Source organism: Lepidochelys kempii, chromosome 23, assembly GCF_965140285.1.
Source record: "Lepidochelys kempii isolate rLepKem1 chromosome 23, rLepKem1.hap1, whole genome shotgun sequence".
In the NCBI taxonomy this organism is placed as follows: Eukaryota; Metazoa; Chordata; order Testudines; family Cheloniidae; genus Lepidochelys; species Lepidochelys kempii.
In genome coordinates this window covers 13,260,423-13,287,329 of record NC_136402.1, presented here as the reverse complement: position 1 = coordinate 13,287,329, position 26,907 = coordinate 13,260,423, and the positions used below count along the sequence as shown (strand labels likewise).

The following is a 26,907-nucleotide window of genomic DNA, read 5'->3' as shown; positions in this document are numbered from 1 at the left end:
ACTCTTCTCTTCTGCAGACTAAACAAGCCCAGTTCCCTCAGCCTCTCCTCATAAGTCATTTGCTCCAGCCCCCTGATCATTTTCAGTGTCCTCCACCGGACTCTCCAATTTGTCCACATCCTTTCTGTAGTGGGAGGCCCAAAACTGGATGCAATACTCCAGATGTGTCCTCACCAGTGCCGAATACAGGGGAATAATCACTTCCCTTGATCTGCTGGCAATGCTCCTACTAATGCAGTCCAATATGCCGTTAGCCTTCTTGGCAACAAAGGCACACTGCTGACTCATATCCAGCTTCTCATCCACTGTAATCCCCAGGTCCTTTTCTGCAGAACTGCTGCTTAGCCAGTTGGTCCCCAGCCTGTAGCAGTGCATGGGATTCTTCTGTCCTAAGTGCAGGACTCTGCACTTGTCCTTGTTGAACCTCATCAGATTTCTTTTGGCCCAATCCTCCAACAATATGGACTAGGTCACTCTGGTCCATATCCCTACCCTCCAGCATATCTATCTCTCCTCCCATCTTAGTATCATCCGCAAACTTGCTGAGGGTGCAGTCCATCCCATCATCCAGATCATTAATGAAGATGTTGAACAAAACCGGCCCCAGGACCGACCCCTGGGGCACTCTGCTTGATACCGGCTGCCAACTAGACATCGAGCCACTGATCACTGTCTGTTGAGCCAGACAATCTAGCCAGCTTTCTATCCACCTTATAGTCCATTCATTCAATCCATACTTTTTTAACTTGCTGGCAAGAATACTGTGGGAGATCGTCCAGATATATCACGTCCACTGCTTTCCCCATAGCCACAGAGCCAGTCATCTCATCATAGAAGGCAATCACGTTGGTCAGGTATAACTTGTCCTTGGTGAATCCATGTTGACTGTTCCTGATCATCTTCCTCTCCTCCAAGTGCTTCAAAATGGACTCCTTGAGGACCTGCTCCATGGTTTTTCCAGGGACTGAGGTGAGGCTGACTGGCCAGTAGTTCCCAGGATCCTTCTTCTTCCCTTTTTTAAAGATGAGCACTATATTTGCCTTTTTCCAATCGTCTGGGACCTCCCCTGATCGCCACGAGTTTTCAAAGATAATGGCCAATGGCTCTGTAATCACATCAGCCAACTCCCTCAGCACACTTGGATGCATTAGATCTGGTCCCATGGACTTGTGCATGTCCAGCTTTTCTAAATAGTCCTTAACCTGTTCTTTCACCACTGAGGGCTGCTCACCTCCTCCCCATACTGTGTTGCTCAGGACAGCTGACCTTGTCTGTGAGGACCGAGGCAAAAAAGCATTGAGTACTTCAGCTTTTTTCACATCATCTGTCACTAGGTTGCCTCCCCCATTCAGTAAGGGTCCCACACTTTCCCTCACCTTTTTCTTGTTGCTACCATACCTGTAGAAACCCTTCCTGTTACCCTTCACAGCCCTTGCTAGCTGCAACTCCAGTTGTGTTTTGGCCTTCCTGATTACACCTCTGCATGCTTGAGCAATATTTTTATTCTCCTCCCTAGTCATCTGACCAAGTTTCCACTTCTTGTAAACTTCATTTTTGTGTTTAAGCTCACCGAAGATTTCTCTGTTAAGCCAAGCTGGTCGCCTGCCATATTTCCTGTTCTTTCTGCACATCGGGATGGTTTGTTCCTGCACCCTCAATAAGGCTTCTTTAAAATACAGTCAGCTTTCCTGGACTCCTTTCCCCCTCATATTAGCCTCCCAGGGGATCCTGCCCCTCAGCTCCCTAAGTGAGTCAAAGTCTGCTTTTCTGAAGTCCAGGGTCTGTATTTTGCTACTTTCCTTTCTTCCTTTTGTGAGGATCCTGAACTCAACCATCTCATGGTCACTGCTGCCCAGGTTGCCACCCACTTCTACTTCCCCTACCAATTCTTCCCTGTATGTTAGCAGCAGGTCAAGAGGAAAATGGCCCCTGGTTGGTTCCTCCAGCACTTGCACCAGAAAGTTGTCCCCAACACTCTCCAAAAACTTCCTGGATTGTCTTGCACTGCTAGATTGCTCCCCCAGCAGATGTCAGGGTGATTGAAATCCCCCATGAGAATCAGGGCCCGTGTTCTGAAAACTTCAGTTAATTGTCCGAAGAAATACTCATCCTCCTGGTCCGGTGGTCTATAGCAGATGCCCACCACGACATCACCCTTGTTGCTCTCACCTCTAAAATTAACCCAAAATTAACACCCCACGCGGTGTCCTGTTTTCCCTTGGGGAAATATGGTCACCCTAATAAGACTTCCCTACCTCACATGGGTTGCGTTTGGATAAATGCATCAAAGCCCATGAGGTGGTCAGATACAAGTAATGGGGACCAAAAGACCTTTGCTAGATGTTCTATCCTGCCCGTTAGCTGGGAAATTTGACTGAGTGGACACAGGCAGAATGAAATCCAATGTCTGGAAACTGAACCCAGACAAATACTAAACTGGGAGGAGTGGTAGATACGCTGGAGGGGAGGGATAGGATACAGAAGGACCTAGACCAATTGGAAGATTGGGCCAAAAGGAATCTGATGAGGTTCAATAAGGATAAGTGCAGGGTCCTGCACTTAGGACGGAAGAACCCAATGCACAGCTACAGACTAGGGACTGAATGGCTAGGCAGCAGTTCTGCGGAAAAGGACCTAGGGGTGACAGTGGACGAGAAGCTGGATATGAGTCAGCAGTGTGCCCTTGTTGCCAAGAAGGCCAATGGCATTTTGGGATGTATAAGTAGGGGCATAGCGAGCAGATCGAGGGACGTGATCGTTCCCCTCTATTCGACATTGGTAAGGCCTCATCTGGAGTACTGTGTCCAGTTTTGGGCCCCACACTTCAAGAAGGATGTGGATAAATTGGAGAGAGTCCAGCGAAGGGCAACAAAAATGATTAGGGGACTGGAACACATGAGTTATGAGGAGAGGCTGAGGGAGCTGGGATTGTTTAGCCTGCAGAAGAGAAGAATGAGGGGGGATTTGATAGCTGCTTTCAACTACCTGAAAGGGGGTTCCAAAGAGGATGGCTCTAGACTGTTCTCAATGGTAGCAGATGACAGAACGAGGAGTAATGGTCTCAAGTTGCAGTGGGGGAGGTTTAGATTGGATATTAGGAAAAACTTTTTCACTAAGAGGGTGGTGAAACACTGGAATGCGTTACCTAGGGAGGTGGTAGAATCTCCTTCCTTAGAGGTTTTTAAGGTCAGGCTTGACAAAGCCCTGGCTGGGATGATTTAACTGGGAATTGGTCCTGCTTTGAGCAGGGGGTTGGACTAGATGACCTTCTGGGGTCCCTTCCAACCCTGATATTCTATGATTCTATGATTCTATGAAATTCAGGCTAGAACCAGGCATAAAATCTGAAGCAAGGTTAATTAGCCACTGGCAGCATAGCAAATATAGGGCAGTGTACCCCTTTCAATAGCATCTGAGTCCGCTAGGGGCACTCATGACAATGTGGTAATTTTCAGTCATGTTTTTATGAATCCCATGTATGCCTCAGTTTCCCCTCTATTTTGCACTGCTCTCTGGAAGGGCAAAAAGGTACTCTGGGGGAAGCGCAGGAGATGTAAGGTGTGTATGACCCCCTCGCTGCCCAGGATGCAATCAACGGGACCATTAAGGAAACCTATTGGCCAGAGGGAGTTGGGTTCCCACCCCCAGCAGGGAAGCTGAGCAGAAGCCCCAGCTTGAGAGCAAAGGACCAGTGGCAGGCCGGGGAGGAGGAGTCGGCTTTCGGGAGCGGCTGAGCACGGAGCCTGGAATGGATCCCGTAGAAGCTTCGCTTGGCCAGAGGCACGATGTCTTAACCGTTGTCTCCCTGTGCTGAATCAAGGACTGAGTTCCAGTTCGCCAATGAACCCAACGGAAGGAGCTACCCTGGGGCACTGAGGGGTTCCACCAAGGGACTGTTTAAAAGCAGGGACGCAGCCTTGGTCCTGTGGCTCCAGGACAGCACTCGCTGTGTTCTGTAGCAGTGTGGGAGTAACTAGGCCCAGCATGGTTGTGTACAGCTTGACAACACCATTGTGTGGGAGCTCAACTGTGCCATGATCCTGTCTTCCTATTGCGTTGTCGTGTAAAGAACAACAGACACAACAGGAGCAACTTGCCATGGGAGGTAAAGTGGATTGTGTGTCACCGGATCAAAGCTAGCCCGGGGGTGTCTACACATACTGCGAACACCCCTGCAGCCTAGATCTTGGAGTCTCTTAATCAAGACTGTGGGTATGTCTACATGGCAACTAGACACCCATGGCTGGCCCGTTCCAGTTGACTCGGGCTGCAGGCTGTTTCATTGTTTTGACTTCTGGGCTCGGCCTGGAGCCTGGGCTCTGGGACCTGCCCTCCTCACAGCAATGAAACCACCCCGCAGCCTGAGCCCCACGAGCCGGAGTCAGCTGCCACGGGCCAGCAGCAGGTATCTAGTTGCCGTGCAGACATACCCTGGATGATTGTCTATAATGTCACCCTGTAACTCAATCAGACATTCTGGGCTTGATGAAGGAATTACTTGGTGATGATCTCTGGTTTGTGATATGGAAGAGGTCAGACTAGACTATGTTAATATTGTATTCTTCTTCTCTATTTAACTCTCGTGATTCTTGGATCGAAAAATTCTGGAATCTTTTCTGTGTTAAACCAAAGTGCTGTCTAAACTCTAGTGTGGCCAGGTGCCTGGTTTTAGTCTGGAAAGTCAGATCTACTGACTGGACACCCAAAGTCTGGTTACTGCAAGCCAGGGAGGCAGGGAGGCACTGGGTCATCATCCGTGCCAGCCCGTATTCAGCCAGGACCGTCTCCTACCTTCATTAGGCGGCTGCAGCTCCCAGCCCCAGCTCCACAGGCAAATCCCTCCTGACCCAGGCAGGGGTAGGGAGTAGGAGGGGAAAAGTGACGAGCGACAGGGGTGAGGGAGGAAGAGGAGTGGGCGAGGGTGGGGCCTCAGGAGAAGAAGCGGGGCAGGGGCAGGGCTTTGGGGGGAATAGGTGGGACGGGGGTGCTGTTAGGATATAGATATTCAGGCCTGTCTGCAAAGGCCTGTACTTTAAGAATTTAGGTGTATTCTTATCGCTTGGCTAGTTCTAGAGGTATAAAAGAAAGAAATCACTGTCTGCCGGTGTAAGGGCCTTCTCTTACTGTGACAGTTTGTGGCCCTGTGCTTAGGCTCAGGCCTTTGGCTAAGCAGCAGAGGCAGCCATAAGCTGGGAAGCCAACGGTCACATCCTCACATTCCAAACTAGTCACATTGAAATAAGGTGCTATTGGGCTGTTAGGCACTATCAGGACAGGATTGTATTCCTATCACCTCCAGAGAAAGGGAAGTGCCTAGAAAATGTAAAAGGAAACTTAGTTTGATAGCATCCTGTCTGGCAAGTTTCAGAGTAACAGCCGTGTTAGTCTGTATTCGCAAAAAGAAAAGGAGTACTTGTGGCACCTTAGAGACTAACCAATTTATTTGAGCATGAGCTTTCGTGAGCTCTCACTTATCAATAGCTGGGATGTGAAATCCTCACTTCTGTATTGTCTTGTCATTATAGTTCCCACTTTGCTGTTGTTTGTCTCTATAATCTCTGTCTGGTTCTGTGATTGTTCCTGTCTGCTGTATAATTAATTTTGCTGGGTGTAAACTAATTAAGGTGGTGGGATATAATTGGTTACATAATCATGTTACAATATGTTAGGATTGGTTAGTTAAATTTCAGGAAAATGATTGGTTAAGGTATAGCTAAGCAGAACTCAAGTTTTACTATATAATCTGTAGTCAATGAGGAAGTGACTGGGTGTGGGTGGGGGTGGGCATGTGGGTGTGTGAGATGGGAACAGGGAATGGGGGTAAGAAAATTGGAATCATGTTTTGCTAAAGGGGGAAATGGGAATGGGAGTAAGGAAGTTGGAATCATGTTTGGCTAAGGGTAGGAATGGGAACAGGGACACAGGTGTAAGGCTCTGTGGTGTCAGAGCTGGGAAGGAGGATCCTAAGGAAGGAAACTGAAATCATGCTTGCTGGAAGTTCACCCCAATAAACATCGAATTGTTTGCACCTTTGGACTTCGGGTATTGTTGCTCTCTGTTCATGCGAGAAGGACCAGGGAAGTAAGTGGGTGAAGGAATAAGCCCCTAACAGGTGGGACCTCACAGGGGAAAAGGCAGGGCAGGGGAGGTTCCAGCACTCCTATTGGAGTGTCCGGTTTTTAAATATTACCCACTGTAATGCCAAATAAGACTGTTTTGTTTTAGACTAATGGACGTCTCTAATTTAAAGTAGGACTGTATTTAACCATCTCATCTGCTTTTCCGCTGACCTTGCTGACCTAGTCCACATGCCTGTTAACTTCGATGTGTGTTGTAGTGGACAAGATGGCGTAACTGATGGAGGATGGCTATAAATGACAACATGTCGCACAGGGCACGTTTGGCACAGCAGATGTGTTCTGTAATGAATGTCTCAGCATTGAGTAATGTATTGACAGATGTCCGAGTCATTAAGAGCTAATTATGGAGACAGATGGTCTCAGTACAGATACAGTAGTTATACCTTTCATTGGCTTATTGATTCAGTAAATTGATAATTTTCCAAATAAGATCAGAGCATGAGAAAAAAAGATTTTGAAGGATTTTCTTTCTCCAAAATCAGTATATAAGGCATGACTTTGGGGGCGTTAGAAGCGAAGTGAAGTGAAACGCGATGCCTAATTTCTCCAGTTTTGGATTGGTATGTACGTTTCCTTTCTGTATTCTGTACAGTGCTGTATCAAGTATTTGATTGACTTTCTTAAATGACACTTCAACCAAATTAGCTATTTGACATCACGCCCTATTAAATCCGAACGTGCCAGGAAATCTGTGAAAACCTTGTCTATTTGATGTGTGCGTGCAATGGCTTAAAACCCCTGAGGACAGGGCTGGTGACGTTGAACTAATTTTGCCATCCCCTCTCTGAAGAAAACAGGGCATGAGTTTTGCAGATTCTGCAGCTCCGTGGCTCTTATTCATCCCTGCTAGCAACTATTCCACTCTCTAATTAGGGGACTTATATGGCTGCTGTGAGTACTGGAGTGTCTCACAGTCTTTTAATGCTCTGATTCTTACAATTCCCCCTGTAAGGTAGGGCTGGGCTATTAGCCGCATTTCACTAAAGAGCAACCAAGGCACAGATCCTCAATGGTATTTAGGCACCGAGTTTCCCTTATGCTCAATGGATCTGGGCCTAGGTGACTCACCTGAGGTTGGGAGTTGAATTCAGGTCTCTGAAGTGCCAGGCCAAGACTGTGACCGCTGCAGCATGCTTCCTCCCCAAGAGGCCCGCTCCCTCCATCAGCGCCTCCTGATGGCCAGCTTTTAATTCTTACCTGGGGGGACTCGGATGCAGCACCCTCTCTCATCTCGCACGGGTTCATCCCGCTCCACGTTGTACTGGATGAACTCGAAGGGCGCGAGCATCTGGAGAGCAACGGGGCGACAAAGACAGAAATCAGCTGGAAAAATGACACCAGCATCCCTCATGTGCCCATTATCAGGATCTGCCACCTTCCCTGCCCCCAGCCAGTGATTCCGTCTGGTCCTCGGGTGATTTTCACCTGCACGCAGCCCCACAGCTGTGCGACTGCAGCTGTCAAAATGTTGTGTTTTGATTTGGGGCGTATTGTAAAAATTCCAAAGTGAATTAAACTAAACCTAATTAAGGCCACTTTCATTCTGAATAACAGCACCCACACAGGGATTTAATGTGGTTTAACTAATCCACATCAAATTCACACCTCTAGTTAGTTCGGATTAATTTTCCTGGATGTCCATGTGTAGGTGAGCCCTCAGTTTAGTTTAATTCCCTTCCAAAGTGAATAAAGGCAAGACAAATTAAGGCTACAGTACTTTAATTCTGAATGAAAGTGTCTACACAGTGTCTTAATCTGGTTTAACTAATCCACTTTAATTCAGATTACATGCCTCCATGGAGATGAACACTAATACATCATTGACTATGGTCTATGGCCAATGAACCACACTGATTAGCGTGGGTTGACCATTGTAGGGGAGGCAGAATAGCATTCCTCACCTTGTGGACGAAGTTGACCCTGCCCACGGCTCCAATCTTCCCTGTGTAGTTAACAAACCCAGTGTTCCCCTCCGTGGCCCCATAGAACTCGCAGATGCGGATGGGCCCAAAGCGCTGGAGGAATTCCTTCCAGACCTCCACCCTCAGGCCATTACCCACAGCCAGCCGCACTTGGTGCTCTCGTTCATTCTCCCTCTGCAAGGGAAACAGGGTGGGGTTCCAGGAGCGGCACAGAGAGGAGGCCAGGTCTCGCCCTGGGTCTCACGCTTGTTCAGGCAGCTACCAAGGGGCCCATGCACCATACATTCCCCCATGTAAGGGGCCAGTGGCAGCCATCCAGGGAGTGGGCGCTGAACATTCGCTTTCAATATCAGAAGAAAGAGAAACCCAGCCCCTTTATGTGGCAGTAACAGCTGTGGGCAACCACCCAAGGCAGCAGGCCACGTGGCAGGGCAGAGCTAGGATATGGGGCAATGAGAGGGAGGTTTCCTGGTTGCAAACGTGGGGGCTGGGCTGTGGGAGCAAAAAGCCAGGAGGAAAAGAGCAAGTGTGACTCTGGGACGAAGCAGGGATGGAGCTTCTTGGGCACAGAGCTCGCTGGAGGGGCAGACATGGGGATCTTGCAGCCAGGAAGCTGCCTGCTGCTGTTTGTTCCCACAGTGCTCAGGGAAACAGGACTTGGCATGTTTGTTTGTTGTGGGGGGTGGGGTTGGTGAATAAACAAGATCACACCGAGAATATCCCTGACTCGACTCATTGATTTATCATCCTCGCGGAAACACCCCTGTAAGACCCCGGACTGTGGCTAAAGTAGCAACGGTGCCACAGAAACCCTATTTTGAGGCCAACACAAGCCAGAGCTCCAACGTGCTGCATAGGACAAGGGACCTTAGCTAGGAACATAGAGGGCCTTACAGGTGAAATCTCCCCGTGCACATTTGACAGCTACCCTCTTGGCTGACACACCAGAGACTGAACCAGCGACCTCGGCACTAAAAGCAGAAGCTGCTACAGCTTAAGACTGTAACAGACTCATAGCCATTGTAGGTTGGCATGGGGGGGGGACTTGTAACATACACTCACCAGTGGTTACACAGAGAACTGCCACCATAAGGCATCGATACCCCTTAAACCACTATTTTGACCATTCAGGTGGGACATACATGGCCTGATCTACATCGATGTCTGATTCACAGAGGGCCTATTACAGCTTCCAGAGTCTGGCCCCTTTTGCTCAAGCTCTAGGAGATTCTGATTTTTAGCTCTGAAAAATCCCAGTGGAGTTGCTTGAAAAATGTTTGTTCATTTGTTTACTGTTGGAAAAATGGCAAAAAATGTGACTACTGAAAAATTTCAGCGCAAGCCCAAATACTTCAGTTCTGAAATTTTGCTGTGGTGTTCATAGGACAGCTGCCTCTAGCTGGACTACATCTCCCATAATGCACCATGATGACAGAGGCGAGACCGTAGGTGCATCATGGGAGTCCCTGGTTGTTGTGCATCATGATAAACATAGTTCAGGTGCCTGATACTCCCATTCTCCTCCACAGGTTGGGCTCCTTGGTTAGACTACATCTCCGATGATGCATCATGATACCCCTCTTGGAGAGGGGAGGCAGTAGGTGCATCATGCGAGTTCCTGGTTTTAATGCATCATGGGAGATGTAGTCCACTGGAGAGCCTGACCTATAGAGGAAAATTGGAACAAGAAGCAACTAAACTATAACTCCCATGTGGCACTGTGGAAGCATTTCAGAATCAAAATATTTCAGTTTTCAGCTGAAATTTTTCGATTTTGGGGCTTGGTTTTTTTGACAAAAAATCCCAGTTTTCCATAGAAAGTAGACACTTTCTGTTAAAAAAATTTGCTTAGTCAAAAAAACAAATTTTTTCCATCAAAAAACAGTTTAGAGAGAACATTTTGTACCAGGCCTAACAATGGTTCATTCTCTGTAGTTGGTCAAGATGGTGGCCATCATAGGCCTTGAACTCATCTCTGAATTTTACCCTCAGGTGAAGGATTGGATAGGTATATAAGGGGTTAAATTAGCTTGGCTAATGACTATATCACCCTTGCCAATTTGTGTCAAGAAGTTCTGGGAAGGCCTGGAGAAATCGTGTTGGAAATACTGAACTTAAAAAGCCCCAATTACCAGGGATTGTCCTAAACAGTTTTAGCAAAGAACAGAATTCAAGGAGCAGTGACAATAGTCATGTAGGTTCCAGTCAGGAGCGGTGGAAGCTCCCTACAAGTGGGGGACCCACTGGCACCTGAACCATGTGCCCGCCTCCACACCACCTTTTCCCCCCCGAGGTCTCGCCCTCTGCTCACTCCTCTTCGCCCTCTCCACCCCATCACTTGCCCTTGTGGCCAGTGGGAAGGATGGGGCATGGCTCCTGGCCCCCCCTGTTCCAGCACCCCTGGTTCCAGTAGACAAGGCATAAAAAGGTGAACTCTTAAAACATTTGTTGCTGGTATCTGTCTGACCAGTTGGCACCAGCCAACGTGGGTTTAAACTAATTCTGTTATAAGTTGCCGATCAAAACTTATCACTGCACATTATTGTATGGAGGTGATGACTGCCTAGGCATTTAAGGCTAGTTTGGAGCAGTTGTGGCCTTGGCCTTCTGGATTTAATAAAAGATTCTGTGGTTAAATTGGTGCCGTGTTGGTACCCTGTATTAATAATAATAACAACAACACGACATAGCGGACTCCATATCGCTTCACCCCACCTCCCTCATTGGGATTAGCAACCAAGGACAATCTAGCATCCCCCCCATTCCTGAGAAAGGCGTTGGGTTACCTTGGGCGCGTTGCACAGATAGCGCATCACCTCCCCTACATACTGGATCACAGAGACATGGTATCGCCGGCAGTCATCCCAGAACTGGGAGACGGAGAACTTGGGACGCAAGATGCAGGTGGCTCCTAGGGGAGAGGGAAGGAGAGGTGATGGGGGGCACGTGAGCCCCACTGAATACAGCCTTTCCAGTCTACCCTAACCCAATAATGGCACTGAAGAGGCAATTGGTACATTGCTTATCCCACTGATTTGAATCGTCCAGCTATTGCCTTATGTTCTGCCTGACAATTTGTTAAATCCACTTGTTGTATCTCCTCTTATACTCCTTGGGGCCGGGACCATCTCTTTGTTCTGTGTTTGTACAGCACCTAGCACAACAGAGCTACAACACCTAGGTGACATCATAAAACAAACAATAATAATAATATGGCAGGAGTCACCAGGTGGCACTGCTGCGTATAGGCGTTTTCTTGGTGTTAGAGCAAATGGTTAGTCTTTGGAGACATGTTTGAATTATGGTTAGTTTTGTGAAGCAGTTTCTTTTTAGGGGAAGCTGTCAGTTTCTTTCTGACTAAAGCTGATTTTTGAGGCATAGTTAGTTGCTCCCAGTGCACCGATCATTGGTGGCAGGCTGAGATTTCTGAAAGAAAGGATTTCCCCTGCATGCTGACCACTGTTGTAATAATTGGGACTATAAATTTGTCCTATTTTTAAGCCCAACTGTAAAAAGTATGTAGAAGTTCATAAAATGTCACAATAACCTACAATAACAAATGTCAGTGGGAAAAGGAAAACTGAGGTAGTCTAAACAAAAAGTCCCATGGAGATAACTCAAGGACTGTCTTAAAGTCATGCTTGGTAAGCCCAGAAGATGTGGAACTGTCAATTAATGAACCAAAATTGTGTGTCAGAAACTAGGCCTAACTGGTGGTCAAAATAATGAGGGGACTGGCTGTTCCACTCATGACTCCCTTTGTGCATCCTTAAAGAAAGAGATTTGCGGTGGGGGAATAGAAAAAGAACGGATGGAGGCTATGTAGAAAGCTTCACCATCATGGCTGCCACCCCCACCATCTCCTGGGACATCTGGCCTCTGCCCTAATCCTCTCAGGTGTCCGGGTCAGAGAGAGGAACCCAGATGATATCACACCCATACTGGCTCCAGCTGAACCCCACACACAACCTGAGATGAAACGGGATCAGATTCGAACATCAGCGGCAACAACCACAGCTCCAGCCCACCTCAGCTAGCGTAATCTCTTTTCCCCAGAAGGATAGTTACCATTTTTGGTACCATCGGAGAGACTGTCAGACAAGCGGTGTTCTCCTTTAAAACTCTCCAGATAAAGGGAAGGGGACAGGATGTGTTCACGTGAAAGCCCTACTCAATACTTTACATTTCAAAGGCGTTAGCTGGTTTTCCTTCCTTTCTGTATCTTTAATAACAGGTTAAAAAAAAATTGACAGTGCATTTGCCGTGGCCGTAAGCGGGCTGAGCTCTCTGGATGCCAAACCCTGAATCTTGTTTAGCACTGTTTAATGTTGGACAGCGACTGGGTTGTGTTAACACCTTTGGCCCACATATTCCATCTAAATTAATACAACACCATCTCTGTGCAAGGCCTGGCATATATAATGTAAAAATAAACAACATGCCTTTAAGAATGTATCTCATCCAGTGGAAAGCCAAGCTGTGAGACTCTACAGCTTAAGAAACTTAAGGAACATAAGTATGGCCATCCTGGGTCAAACTATTGGTCCGTCAAGCCCAGTATCCTGTCCTCAGTGGCCAGTGCCAGATGCTTCGGGGGAATAAACAGAACAGGGCAATTATTGACTGATCCATCCCTTGTTGTCCAGTCCCAGCATCTGGCCATAACAGTCTTAGCCATCCTGGCTAATAGCCGCTGATGGACCTCTCCTCCATGAACTTATCTAATTCTTTTTTAATCCATTTATGCCTTTGGCCATCCCTTGGCCATGAGTTCCACAGGTTGACAACTGCGTTTTGTGAAGGAGTACTTGGCAAAGGGGTGACAATAACCTGAACAAACAGGTTTCACAGGAGCTAAATTCCACGTGGTTTAAACTTCACACTCAGAGAAGAGTTTTAGAGTCCAGCTCGGCAGAATTAGCAATAACTTAGGTGGGAAGGGAAGGGCCTGTCTCTTTGTTCCGTGACTGTACAGCGCCTAGCCCAGCGGGATTCTGGGCCACGGCTGGGGCTCAGGGTCATAGAGTTTTAAGCTAGAAAGGACCATCTGATCACCTCTCTGAGCTCCTGTATGTCACAGGGCCACCCACTCCACCAAGCACCTGCCCGCTAAACCCAACAACTGAAATGGGACCAGTATATTATAGCCCACAGGAGACATGGTGTGTGCCACAGGCAGAGAATAAGAGGGACCCTATGCAAGGCCCCGCAATGGCAGTGCAATGGTTAAGTAAGATACACCCAGATAATTCTGGCATGTGAGCCACAAGCTGCAGTGGAAGGTGAAAAACCCCTAAGGTCCCTGCCAATCTGAGCTGGGGAAAAACTCCTTCCCCACCCCACCTAATGCAATCAGTTTAACCCTGAGCACATGAGCAAGAACCATCCAGCCAAGCACCTGAGAGAGAGAATACTCAGTGCCACCTCAGAGCCCTGTCCTGTGTCCCATCTCCAGCTGCAGCCATCCCTGCTGCTTCAGAGGAAGGTGATAAAAACAAAACAACAGCAACAAAAAACAGAATACACTGGGGGGGGGGGGCAAGGGGGTATCCTTTCCTGACCCCTGCCTCTGGTCGGTTGAGACCCTGAAGCATAACCTTTCAGGAGCATAAAACATAAACCGGCAGTGAGCCTCAACTCCTTCTGGGCAGCCGTCCCAGAACCTCACCCCTCTGATGGTTAGAAACCATCTTCTAATTTCCAGCCCAAATTTGTTCAAGGCCAGTTTATATCCATATCTAGACAATAATAATAAAAATTAAGAATTAAGAATGATGTTTCCTTCAAGATGACCTGACATGGGAAAAATGCACTTTTTTGCATATTTATCTATCTACCTAGCTATCTATCTATCCCCATCCACCCCATCTATCTATCTATCTATCTCCATCCCCAACCACCTCTCCATCCATCCACCTCTCCCAGGGACGCACCCCTGCACCGTCTGTGTCTTTAGACCCGTGCCGACACTCTGTACATACCAACCTCCAAGCACCCTCCAAGTCCGACGAGCAGCGCAGCCGAGTGGTACAGCGGCAGAGGGGTGTAGATCACGTCCTTGGCTGTGACGCCACTTATGTATAACATGGTCACCATGTTGCACAGCTTCAAGTGGGTGATGATGGCAGCTTTCGGGAGTCCTTGTAGGACAAAGGGATTGCGTTTAGTAATACCTCGTGGGTTTTGTAGTGCTGTTACCTCATGGACCCCTTCTCCTTTATGAGCCAGGCTTCTTGGTTGAACTACATCTCCCATGATGCACCACAGCCAGGCATTCCCATGGTGCACTACTTCCCCTGTCAAGAGGGCATAGGTGCTGACTTTTATTTTTCCCTGTGGGTGCTCCACCCCTGTTCTGCCCTGAGGCCCCACCCCCTTTCCACCTCTTCCCCTGAGGCCCTACCCTCGCTCTACTTTGTCCTTCCCCTGCTCCACCCCCTCCCCTAAGGTGCCCCGCCCACTCACTTCTCTCCACCCTCCCCCAAGCGCCTCCTGCTAGCCACCAAACAGCTGATTTGCGGCACCACCGGACAGCTGTGGCTGGTGGGTGCTGAGCACCCGCTATGTTTTTTCTGTGGGTGCTTGAGCCCCCGAGCACCCATGGAGTCAGCGCCTATGCAAGTGGGGGCCTGAACTACAACTCCCATGAGGCACCGTGCTGGTATTTCAGAATAAAAATATTTGGTGCTTTGGCCAAAATATTTCAGTATTTGAATTTTCATTGGTCAAAATCAAAATTTGACTTTTTTTTTTTTGCCAAAAATCATGAACAATTTAGAGGAAAACAATTTTTTTTTTTGTTTTCATCCCCAAAAAATTCCATTTTCCAACCCTCTCTAGTGCTGATCCATATTTTGAAACTGGAAACGGATGCCATTTCCCAAGATGCCAGCACTTATTCCTATTAAAGCATCTCCTGGTCCCTTAGGTAGCATGCAAAGTTTACTGATGCAGAAGACTCCTGTTTAGGGCTGAGGGGAAACACGTTTTTTCCTCCCATGAAAACTGTCAGCAATTTGAAAAGTACTCCTGTCCCAAGCTTTCAAAATATCAACAAAAAATTATGAACCAAAAATTTTAAAAAATTGGTTCCAAGGAAATTAAAATTCCATCTTGACGAGTTCAAAACGTTTCATTCTGATGTTGACCTTTTCTTAACCTTTTGTGTGTGTGCAAAGTAAGGAATGTACCGGGAAAAAAAGCCATTCCTGTGGCGTATTGAAAATTGTGTTAAAATTGCAAACTCTCTCTTTAAGTGTTACGGGGTTTCCTGCTTTCAGTGTAGGGGGGGTCTGTAGGGAAGCGTGCAATTTGGAGCTTGAGCAAGCAGTCTGAAAAAAGCCAGACTAGAGCCAGGTGAGATGAGCTGGGCCTGTCTTCCTCTGTTTCTCTCTGCTTTTGGTTCTTGCGTGTTCTCGGTCTGCATTCTACGAAATAACGTTGTGTGATGCTGCACATTTCCCAATCATCTCGAGTGCCGATCAACATTTTACATCCAGAGACGGCCGCCCTCTTCCAAGATGGCTGTGCTTTTCCTATTACGAGAATCTTGAATGCCATCTCTTGTCCCTTTTCCTATTAATGGGCTTGGCAAAATTTGGGGGTTTTTTTAATCATGTTGACAGAGGTTTATTTTTAAGCATTTTTAAATTTTTTTTATTGATTTAAATTTTCACAGTTGCACAAAAATTATGACTTTAAGCATCTTCATTTATTTTTTTATCGATTTAAATTTTCACAGTTGTGGGAAATTAGGGGCTGACTTTTGTTTTTGCCAGTGGGTGCTCCTCTCCGCCCCACTCTGAGAGCAGTGGGCAGGGCCTCGGGGGGAAGAAGGCGAGCAGGGGTGGGACTTCGGCGCTGAGCGCAGGAGGAGCAGTGGGCGGGGCCCCACGCCGGGGCCCACAAAAGATTAATCCAGCCCTGGGGGTGCTGAGCACCCCCTATTTTCTTAGATGGGTGCTTGAGCCCAGGAGCACCCACAGAGTCAGCACCTATGGGCAGTCAGACAAAAGGCGGGTCAGACCACAATTATTTATTGGCAACAGATGCTAAGATTCAAAAACTTTAAATCTTTATAACCATTCAAAGACAAACTGTCAGCATCACATGTCAACATGCACAAAGGAAATATCCTTAAATCAAACTTGACTGCATTTTCAAGCAGCATTTTTCATACTTTGCCAATCTGACAATTATCAGTGGAAATATTGTTTGCTCGGCTTGGGCCTGTATGATGAAATTGACATTTGTCGACATTTACCAATAAACATCTAATCATACAAATGATTGATTGGAAGGGACCTCCATAGTCCAGTCCCCTGTGCTGAGGAAGGACTAAGTATTATCTAGACCATCCCTGAGAGGTGTTTGTCCAACCTGTCCTTAAAAACCTCCAACGATGGATATTCGGATACCACAACCTCTGTAGGTAATTTATTCCAGTGTGTAACTATCCTGACAGTTAGGAAGATTTCCCTAATGTCCAACCTAAACCTCCCTTGCTGCAATTTAAGCCCATTGCTTCTGGTCCTATCCTCAGAGGATAAAGGTAACAAAGGTATCACACTCCTCTTTATAACAACAATCTTTCCAAGCCTACTTAACAGCCAGGTACAGCTGCTCAGCACTCCCATCACAACTCCCCTCCTCACCTGTGGTGCCCGAGGTGTAAATGTAGAGTGCGGTGGATTTGCTGGTGACATTGGCTCGGAAAGCGACGGGGATCGGCTCCTCGGATGCGGCATCTATCTGGCCCTGGAGAGGCTCCACGCCAGTGGTGGGGGACTCAGCGCTCAGGTAGAAAACCCGGAGCCCTTTCTGTTGCAGGCTGGGCAGAATGTCCTCAATAGCGGCTTTGAGGTCTGAAGAGGGGGTGAGAAAGGCGTTTTTCCCCCCTGAGGAACGCGGATCACTACATCACATGCACCCAGAGGCGTATGGAGACACAGAGACAGCTGTGCACGCCAGTGCAGGCGCACACAGATACACACACAAACGCGGGACACAGCACACGCATGCAGAGGCGCACTGTGACACACGGTACCCCATGTTCCCCCCGTACCCCCGTGTTCACCACCGCGAGATGGCCAGGGGATGGTTTGTACACAGCATGCCTCGTGAGGTGTCATGGGCAAAGCCTGAACTGAATGAACCTCATTATCCTGTTGAAAGGCATGTGTGTCATCCTTGGGCATGAAGCTGTGAGAAACGCCCACGGGCCAGCCCCTCAGAGAGGACAGAGAAACGGCAAACACAGAGGCCGTACGTGCCAAAGCTCATGTTGATCAGGAATGGAGGAAGCTCCCTAAAAGTGGGGAGCCACCGTCGCCTGAACCCCGTCTCCACCCTCATGCCACCCCATCTCCCTGAGTCCTGCCCCCCACACCAGCCCTCCTCCGCCAAGTCCTGCCCCTGCACTGCTCCTTCTCCCTGAGCCCTGCCCCCCGCACCACCCCCTACCTGAGGCCTCACCCTCACACTTCCCATTCCACCCCGAGCCCCCACCCGCACCCCACCCCTCCCCCCAAGGCCTGCTCCTGCACTGTCCCTTCTCCCTGAGCCCTGCCCCCCACACCACCCCTCTACCTGAGTCCTCACCCTCACACTTCCCATTCCCCCCCCCGAGCCCCGACCCGCACCCCACCCCTCCCCCCAAGGCCCCACCCCTCCTCCCCCAAGACCTGCTCCTGCACTGCCTCTTCTCCCTGAGCCCTGTCCCCTGCACCACCCCTCTCCCCGCCCCTGTTAGCTCCTGTCCAACCCTCCCCACCCCGTCGCTCACCCTTACGGCCCCGTAAAAAGTGATGGGGCCCTGCCCCCCATCCCCTGCATTCTAGTGCCCCTGAGTAGACAAAAGGCGCAAGCAACAAAGTGCAATTCATAATGAAGAAAATGGTCAGCAGCTCACGTCCCCCATGAGACCGCATGGATGACACCGCATGGATTTTTCCAGACCCTGGAGAAAAGCATAAATGAGGGACAGCGACATCACCGTGGCCTGCCTCTTCCCCCATCTCTACACAGGGAAGCAAGATCGCCTGGAAAACAAAGAGCTCCCCATTGAGACTTTGGTAGGGGCTGGACCTACCTGGAAGGCGTTCCACTTAGCATGGACTGCTGTGATGTTTTGGGGGAGAGAAATCTCTTGCTTTTAGAATGATAAGCCTGGTAAAGTTTAGGCTTTAGGTTGTGGTTTTGTGGTTTTATTTTCTTTTGTAACCAGTTCTAATCTTCTATGCCACTGCCCCTTAAAAACTTAAAATCCCTGTTTCTCTAGTTAATTCACTTCTTCTGATGTCGAATCTAAACCAGTGAGTTTTTCTAAGTGTTTGGGGGATTTGCTCATGTCCACTACCCTTTGAAGAAGTAGCGAACTAATGAATGAGCTTGCATTGATCAAGGAAGTCTTGAGCAGTGTAAGACACACATTTCTGGGGGGCAAGGCTGGGGGAACTTGCTCCCTGTAGTGCAGTTGATGAGTGGCTGGACGCGTTTTCATGTAACTTTGCTAGGTGTGTGTCTGCATGCTGCTCTCTGAGTGAACAGAGCCTGGTGGGATTTGCTGTTCAGTAGCGTAGCAGCGTAGGAGACACCCTGGCCAGGAGAGTTAAAGGGGGTGCGGGGGTTCCACAGTCCAGGGACATGTCACACACACACAGATACAAAGTTCAACACACATCTATACCTAACTCAGGCACAGACACATACACAAGGGCACCAGAAAAATACACCAAGTCAACCACGTTGACTCCAAGGGAGCAGGGCCGATTCACACCAATGGAGTGACACTGATTTACACCACCTAGGGATCTAGCTCATTTTATTGATGGGGAAACTGAGGCACAGAGCAGGGACATGAGTCATCCCAAACCACACAGCAAGTCAGGGCTAGAACTGTGATAGAGTCCAGGGCTCCGAGGCCCTGGCCCTGTGTAGGCATCTACAGATAGATGTAAAGGCCTAAATTGAGACCCTCGGGGTTGAAAATTATGGCTCTAAATTATTGAGCCAATGGTTACAGGTGCTGCATGCAGGATCAGTTCGTGATAAGCCTTCCAGCAAAAGAATTTTATACTTTTATCTAACTTCTCAGTGTCTGTGCTGTGAACACAACAATGTTCCCTCTCTGGGCCTCATCTTCCCCTCCCACCTCTTGTTTATGTAGAGTGTCAGCTGTTTGGGGCGGGGACTGTCCCTGTGGAGTCTCCATCACTGACAATTTTTAAATCAAGCTGGGATGTTTTTCTGAAAGATCTGCTCCAGGGGTACTGTGGGGACGTCCTCTGGCCCGTGCTAGACAAGAGGCCAGACTAGAGGCTCACAATGGTCCCGCCTGGCCTTGCAATCCATGCATGCAGGCTTGATCTCATCCGGAGTCTCTCTGGGGGCTCCTGAGATAACAACCATGGGAGGAAGAAAAAGCAGCTTTTTCCCTATTGCACGGGGCTAATTCCCAGATCAAAGCCAGCATTAGATTTGCCCTCTGCCTTTTACTGTTGATTCTAACTACACCAGGAAGATTCCGGCAGGGGAGTGTCCTAAGCCCCTGGTAGCTAGGGAAGGAGGTGTCTGCTTATCGCTTTATGATCCTTCTTTTATAGATGTCCCATTATCCTGATCCTTATCAGCACCACGTCTCATCTGAGCCTCAGGATGATTAACTAGACGTCCTTTCTCCCTGCTGATCTTGCAAACACACAAAGAAACCTTTCACAGAGCTTGTCCTTAGGCATTTATATGGCACTAATTCACTAGGGGCCTCTTGTAGGTCTCCCATTGACTTCAGATGGGGCAGAGATAGCTATCGGGGACCTACAGATCACGGGGAGATTTGAACCCTCATTGCTGGTGCCAGAGAGCCAAGGATTAAAAACGCATGGGAACAGACTTACAGCTTGCCTGGGTATATGATTAATTGTATTCCACCAAGGTTAGGAGAGCCTGGGGTGAGAGTTACTTGGAAAGTGCTGGATTATTCTCTGGCCCCGTGTTGTGTAAGAGGTCAGGGTCGATCTAGTGGCTCTTTCAGGCCAAGGGGGTTGTAAACCAGGCTGGAGGTTCAGCAGCAGTTTCACTGCAATGAGGCTTTCACCAAATCCAATAGGAATTTAAAGCTATCCATCCACTGGCCCTGGAGTTTGACAGCAAATCCCATTTTATGCTGCCTTGGCCATGTGCTGGAATTCTGACCAACTTCAGGCATCCTGTGGCCACCTCCCTGTCTCTGCAAGCAGGATCCCAGCATGCTGAGTGGAGAGCGCACCTGTTTAGCTTGGTACTTGGAGCCCACCCATGAGGCAGGGAAATGGCTTTTCATTGCTGTTTTGCAGCAGGGAAACTGAGGCATGCTACAAGATCAAGGCCAGAATTTCCAGAACAGCTCCCCTCCCATCTATGAACAGCACACTGCACCAGCCAGGGGGAAGAGGGGTCAGGACACCTGGGTTCTATCCCTCAACTTTGCCCTGGACCTGCTGCATGAAGCTGGACAAATGTGGATGAGCTGTTTCCCCTTCTGCCCTTTGTCTCTCTAGACTAGGAGCTCTTTCAGACAGGAGCTGCCTCTAATTATGTACCCGTGCAGTGCCCAGCACAATAAAATATACTATCTAGGTCTGTTCACCAAGCAGTCTCAAAGCACTTCACAAAGATATCTTTATTCCCATTCCACACTTTGGGAAACTGAGGCACAGGGTGTGGAAGCCCAGGGCCAACCACCAAGCCAGTGTAGACCCCAGATCCCAGATCAGAGTTCAGGCCACTAGGCCACATAACCCAACAAGACCCTGATCTGACGAGACCCTCTACCTGCTACCATAACAATTGTAATTTAGGCCTTAAAGATAAGAGGCCAAATTTTCAATGGTGGGACTAGTGTAAAAATCTGCTCATGAGTCTCACAACTGGGAGCTCTGCTGGATGCATATGAGAAAAAACACCCTTGCTGAGATGCCAAAGCTCAGATCCCCAAAGATATTTCAGACACCTAACTCCTGTCGGTTTCAACCTTTGAGGCTCTGGGTCCTTTGTGAAATTTTGCCCCTCTCCAGAATCTGAGCAATAGCTAGGAACCAGACAGGAGTTTTCCAGGTCCCAGCCCAACACCTTAACAACAGCTGGGCGAATAACCAATTTTTTGGGTTCTTTGGCAATTTTCGAAAGTTGAAGGGAGAAAGAAAATCATTTGGGATCAGCCCAAAGCCAAAAGTTTTCAAAGTTTCAGATGACACGAAAGCAGAGGCAAAAATTGTTTCAAATGGGATGAAAGGTTTAGTCTCAATCTGAAGCGCTTTTAGGCTTTCAATAAACAAAATGAAAAGGAAAGACAATTTGGAAGCAAAAAGTCTTTTCCAACCAAACGCTCCAAACAGTTTGTTTGAACCTTTTCCAAACAAAACATTGCAATTTGTTGGGCTGGAAATGACTTTTTCATCTAAAAACTTCCTTTCCTTTTAATTGTATGTCTCAATCTTTTTCAGAATGCTTCCCCCCCCGCCTCCTCCCTCCCCCCCCCCCAAAAAAAGAAGCAATTTGATGAAAGCAAAACAAATTCCTGCAGTCACAGAGTCATAGAAATGTAGGACTGGAAAGGACCTCAAGAGGTCATCTAGTCCAGTCCCCTGCACTCAAGGCAGGCCTAAGTAATAACTAGATCATCCCTGACAGGTGTTTGTCCAACCTGCTTTTAAAAACCTCCAGTGACAAAGATTCCACAACCTTCCTGGGCAATTTATTCCTGTGCTTAACCACCCTGACAGGAAGTTTTTCCTAATGTCCAACCTAAACCATCCTTGCTGCATTTTAAGCCCATTGCTTCCTGTCCTATCCTCAGAGGTTAACGAGAACAATTTTTCACCCTCTTCTTTTTAACTGTCTTTTATGTAATTGAAATCTGTTATCATGTCCCCTCTTCTCTAGACTAAACAAACCCTGTTTTTTCAATCTTCCCTCATAAGTCATGTTTTCTAGATCTTTAATAATTTTTTTGCAAAAAGAAAAGGAGTATTTGTGGCACCTTAGAGACTAACCAATTTATTTGAGCATAAGCTTTCGTGAGCTACAGCTCACTTCATCGGATGCACACAAGCTTATGCTCAAATAAATTGGTTAGTCTCTAAGGTGCCACAAGTACTCCTTTTCTTTTTGCGAATACAGACTAACACGGCTGCTACTCTGAAACCAATAATTTTTTTGTTGCTCTTCTCTGGACTTTCTCCAATTTGTCCACATCTGCCCTGAAACGTGGTGCCCAAAACGGGACACAATACTCTAGTTGAGGCCTAATCAGCGAGGAGTAGAGCAGAAATGTTTGGGCAAAGTTGAAACTAGACAAAATCAGACTGGAAAGAAGGCTTCTGCACCTTTACCAGTGAGGGTGATTAAGAATTGGAGTAACTTACCAAGAGTAGGTGGGAAATGCTCCGTCACTGGCAGTTTTTAAATCAGGATTGGATTTTTTTTAAAAGATACGCTCTAGTTCACGCAGGGATTAGATCAGGGGAGTTCTAGGCCTGTGTTCTTGGACCTGTGTTATACAGAGCTAAAACCAGATAATTACAATGGTCCCTTCTGGCTGGAACCCATGAATTTATAAAACAGCCATCGCACGTGAGTATGGTTAAAAGCATTCAAGGCTACAGGGCCCAATTAGGACAAGCAACTGGAGCCAGGAGAGGCAGGATTTAATGGCTGTGCAGCCTTGGGCAGGTCGCTGACCCACTTTGTGCCTCAGTTTCCCCCTGTCAATGCCCTCCCGGTAGCCTGGGATTAGTCTTAATAGCTGTGGAGTTTTATTGCCTCTATTAGGTGCCAAAGGTGGGCATGTATGTGTATGCTGGGGTGTGGCTGTCATCATAACCTCTGTCCTCGAACTCTAAGAGAGGCATTATACTCCGAGGGGACTTTAGCATGAGCTAGATCAGGGGTTCTCAAACTGGGGGTCGGGACCCCTCGGGGGTAACAAAGTTATTACATGGGGAAGTCGCGAGCTGTCAGCCTCCACCCCAAACCCTGCTTTGCCTCCAGCATTTATAATGGTGTTAAATATATAAAAAAGTGTTTTTAATGTATAAGGGAGGGTCGCACTCAGAGGCTTGCTGTGTGAGAGGGGTCACCAGTACAAAAGTCTGAGAACCCCTGAGCTAGATAGTCCCCACCAAACACACGCACACACAGACACACACACAGATATATACACGGGTGCACACAAATACACATGCAAGAGACACACACAAATACAGACACACAAACTAATGTATACACATGCATGCACAAAAACACATGTAGACAGAGACACACAACAATAGACACACACAGGCATACACACAAATACATACCCATGCAGGTGCACTTGCAGAGAGACCCACAAAAACATTCAGGTGCACACACCCATGAACAAATGCACACACACCAATGCCTACACACACACAGAAGAACACACACATTCAAACACACACAGGCACCCAATGACGCACACAAACGCACACTTACTTTCTCACACATACACAAAACAAATAGATGCATCCATACACACCCACAGAACAATAATAGGAATCCCTGGTGAATCACTTTTCATCTGTAGAAACAGAGACTGGACGGGACTGGCCAAATATCACCCATCAGGCACACACAGGCATTAAAAAAGAACACACACAAATGCATGCACACACGCACATACACAAACACCAGCACACACCTCTAGACCAGCACACATGCATATAAATCCCCACAAACGCACACACAAATGCACTCGCGCACACATACACAAACACACACTAAACACGTACACCTAAACCAGCGCGCATGCACATAAACAACCACACACACACACAAATGCATGCACACACACATGCAAACACACACTAACACGCACCTCTAGACCAGCACACATGTACATAAATACCCACACACAAACGCACACACACACAAACGCACACCTAGACCAGCACACAAACACACAAAGATACACATCCATGCTTCCATGCACATGCTCCCAGACAAATGTGCACACACCCCTGCCCAAACACACATGCAGGGAACAGCCACACAAACAAACCACACGCACACATGCTCCCAAACCCCTGCCTGCACACCCCGCTGCAAACAGCCACACACAAACACGTGTGTGCGCACACACAAAAGCACCGCGGCAAGTGCTTTGAACTGCCAAACCTTTTCCTTGTCCTCTTAACCCTGGTTGCCTGAGCCTTTGCCTTGACTCAGTCTGGGCATAATCTCTCTGCACTATCCCCTAGAAACTGAATAAACGTGCAACTTAACTCCTTGGCTGGCAAGCTGGGACGGGGGATTCGCGAGAATGGTCACAGTCCTGAGAAAATTACCGTATGGAGAGAGACTGCAACTGGGGACCTGGCACTGACCTAGAGCAGTGGGGGATGCTGGGAGCCAGGACTTCTGGATTCTATCCCTGGCTCTGGGAGGGGAGTGGGGGCTAGTGGTTAGAGCAGGGGGGCTGGGAGCCAGGACTCCTGGATTCTATCCCTGGCTCTGGGAGGGGAGTGGGGGCTAGTGGTTAGAGCAGGGGGGCTGGGAGCCAGGACTCCTGGATTCTATCCCTGGCTCTGGGAGGGGAGTGGGGGCTAGTGGTTAGAGCAGGGGGGCTGGGAGCCAGGACTCCTGGGTTCTATCCCTAGCTCTGGGGGGGAGTGGGGGCTAGTGGTTAGAGCAGGGGGGCTGGGAGCCAGGACTCCTGGGTTCTATCCCTGGCTCGGGGGGGGGGAGTGGGGGCTAGTGGTTAGAGCAGGGGGGCTGGGAGCCAGGACTCCTGGGCTCTATCCCTGGCTCTGGGGGTCTAGCAGTTTAGAGCAGGAGGCAGAGGAGGGCTGCCCCCAAATCCATGCCAGGTTTCCCACGGAGCACAGTGGCCACAGTGGCTCCAAAGTGATGGTACCCACGCCATGCAGCTGTGATCCAGGCACACCCACAGTTGAGTGCCTCCTGCTCCCTCAGCTGGCAGGACAAATGCCCTGTGTGCAGCCGGGCCCCGCTCACCACCCTCACTCTGCAGTCGTTGACCGCTGTGCGAACAATCCAGGAATCCTGGCTCCCAGCCCCACTCTGCTCTAACCACTAGATCCCTCTCCCCTCCCAGAGCTGGGGACAAAACCCAAGAGTCCTGGCTCCCAACCCCCCTGCTGTAATCACTGCAGCCTACCCCAGAGGTGAAAGTAAGCTGGTATGGTATGACATACCAGTAAGAGCTGGTACACAGCCAACCATATCGGCAGGGCCGCTGATGCGGTGGGGGGGGGGGGCAAAAGGGGCAGCTACCCAGGGGCCCGGCAATTTAAAGGGGCTGGGGCTCCTGGCAGTGGCCCGAGCCCTTTAAATCACCACCGGGCCTGGATGAAGGGCAGGCTGGCTGGGGAAGTCTGCCCCCATCCCCACCCCTTCTGCCCAAGGTCCCACCCAGTTGAGCCCCCCGCCCTGTTCAGGACCAAAGCAGCCCTGCATACTGGTAAGTCCCTTAAGTTACTTTCACCCCTGCCCCACTCCCCTTCCAGAGCCAAGATAGAACCCAGGTGTCCTGGTTCCTAGCGCACTGGGCTCTAACCACTTCACCCAGCTGAGATGAGAGGTCAGACCCCCCTAAGGCAGTGAAGTTGTGAATTGCCCCTAAGCCGGTGGAGGTCGCATGCCTCTGCCCCTGGGGTGGATCAGAGACCCAACCAGCATGGGCGGTCCCCTGCCCCCTTGCTGCAGGAACACCTTGCACTGCGATGGAGCTCACTGTGGAGCGCATCCCTGGGATGCAGCTTGTCCCAGCTCACCAGGAGACGTGATCCAAGGTGGTAGCAGCCTCCCCACTCACCTGGGGTAGTGAGCAGCACCGTGGCCCCGCAGGCGCCGAGCGAATGCAGCAGGGAGTTGGCGCGTATGTTGGTGTTCAGGCACGCCATGGCACAGCCGATCTTCGCCAGCCCCAGCCAAACCCAGAGGTAGGCAGGGATGTTCAGCAGGAAGACGGCCACCGAGTCCCCTTCCCGCAGCCCCACGCCGTCCCGCAGGACCCGAGCCGCCTGGCTGCTGCGCCGGTCTATGTCCCGGTAGGTGTAGACCTGCTCCCCGAAAAGCAGCAGGGCTTTCTCCGGGTGGCTCTGCACCTTCTCCAAGAAGGTATCGAGCAGGGTGAGGGGAGGGCGGCATTGGAGCCGACGCAGACATCTGTATCCCTTGTGGACGATGGACAGCGATGTGGCCAGGTCCTGCCACCAGTAGGGGAAAAGCAGGTTCCCCAGCAGGGGCAGCAGGAGCAGCAGCCCGGCTAGGGCTGTGCACAGAGCAAGCATGGCTCGGCTGGCCTCTGGGACCCAGGGCTCCACCGCAACCTCCCAGAAGCTCTGCTGTGCGTGTGCATAAAACTGACAAAGTGCTGGGAGTTGCCAGCTTTCCCCTCCCCCCCTTCACATGAGGCTGATTCCAGGAAGGCCTGGCTGGGAGTCAAGGCCTGGCGTTATTCACAGCGGGCGGGGCGGGAGAGCTACCAAAGTCCCTCCCACTGACTGCTCCTTGCACCCAGGTCAGGCTGAGTGGGATGGGACATTCCAGAGCTGGTGTCGGGCCGAGGGGCACCTTGTGGGGCGCTCTCCCACCAGCAAGGGCTATCTAGGCTGCCGCAGAGGGGAGAGTTTTTTCCTAGCCGTCTAGTGAATGAGGATACGCGGTCCTCACAAATTCAAATAGGAATTGGTAGTTTGGAAAGTCTCAAGCTCAATTTCACCCCCTTCTCTCCCCCCCCGCCCCCAAATATACAACCTTCTGCAAATGTGTGTGTCTCCTTTGCACACACACACACAACCTCCTGCAATTCTCCTTTGCACAGA

General features: G+C 49.2%; 1 protein-coding gene across 1 annotated transcript in view; it reads right to left on the bottom strand.

The window, feature by feature from the left end:
* Positions 1 to 26,423, bottom strand: part of SLC27A5 (solute carrier family 27 member 5) — a 32,962-nt gene extending 6,539 nt beyond the window's left edge. Inside the window, exons 1-6 of the mRNA XM_073322018.1 lie at positions 25,896 to 26,423; positions 16,717 to 16,926; positions 14,044 to 14,202; positions 10,849 to 10,973; positions 8,042 to 8,236; positions 7,338 to 7,428 (exon numbers count right to left, since the gene is read on the bottom strand). Of these exons, the coding sequence (XP_073178119.1) occupies positions 7,338 to 7,428; positions 8,042 to 8,236; positions 10,849 to 10,973; positions 14,044 to 14,202; positions 16,717 to 16,926; positions 25,896 to 26,373 (1,258 nt within the window). The 5' untranslated portion in view covers positions 26,374 to 26,423. The remainder of the gene's footprint in view (positions 1 to 7,337; positions 7,429 to 8,041; positions 8,237 to 10,848; positions 10,974 to 14,043; positions 14,203 to 16,716; positions 16,927 to 25,895) is intronic.
* Between the last annotated feature and the right edge of the window lie 484 nt (positions 26,424 to 26,907).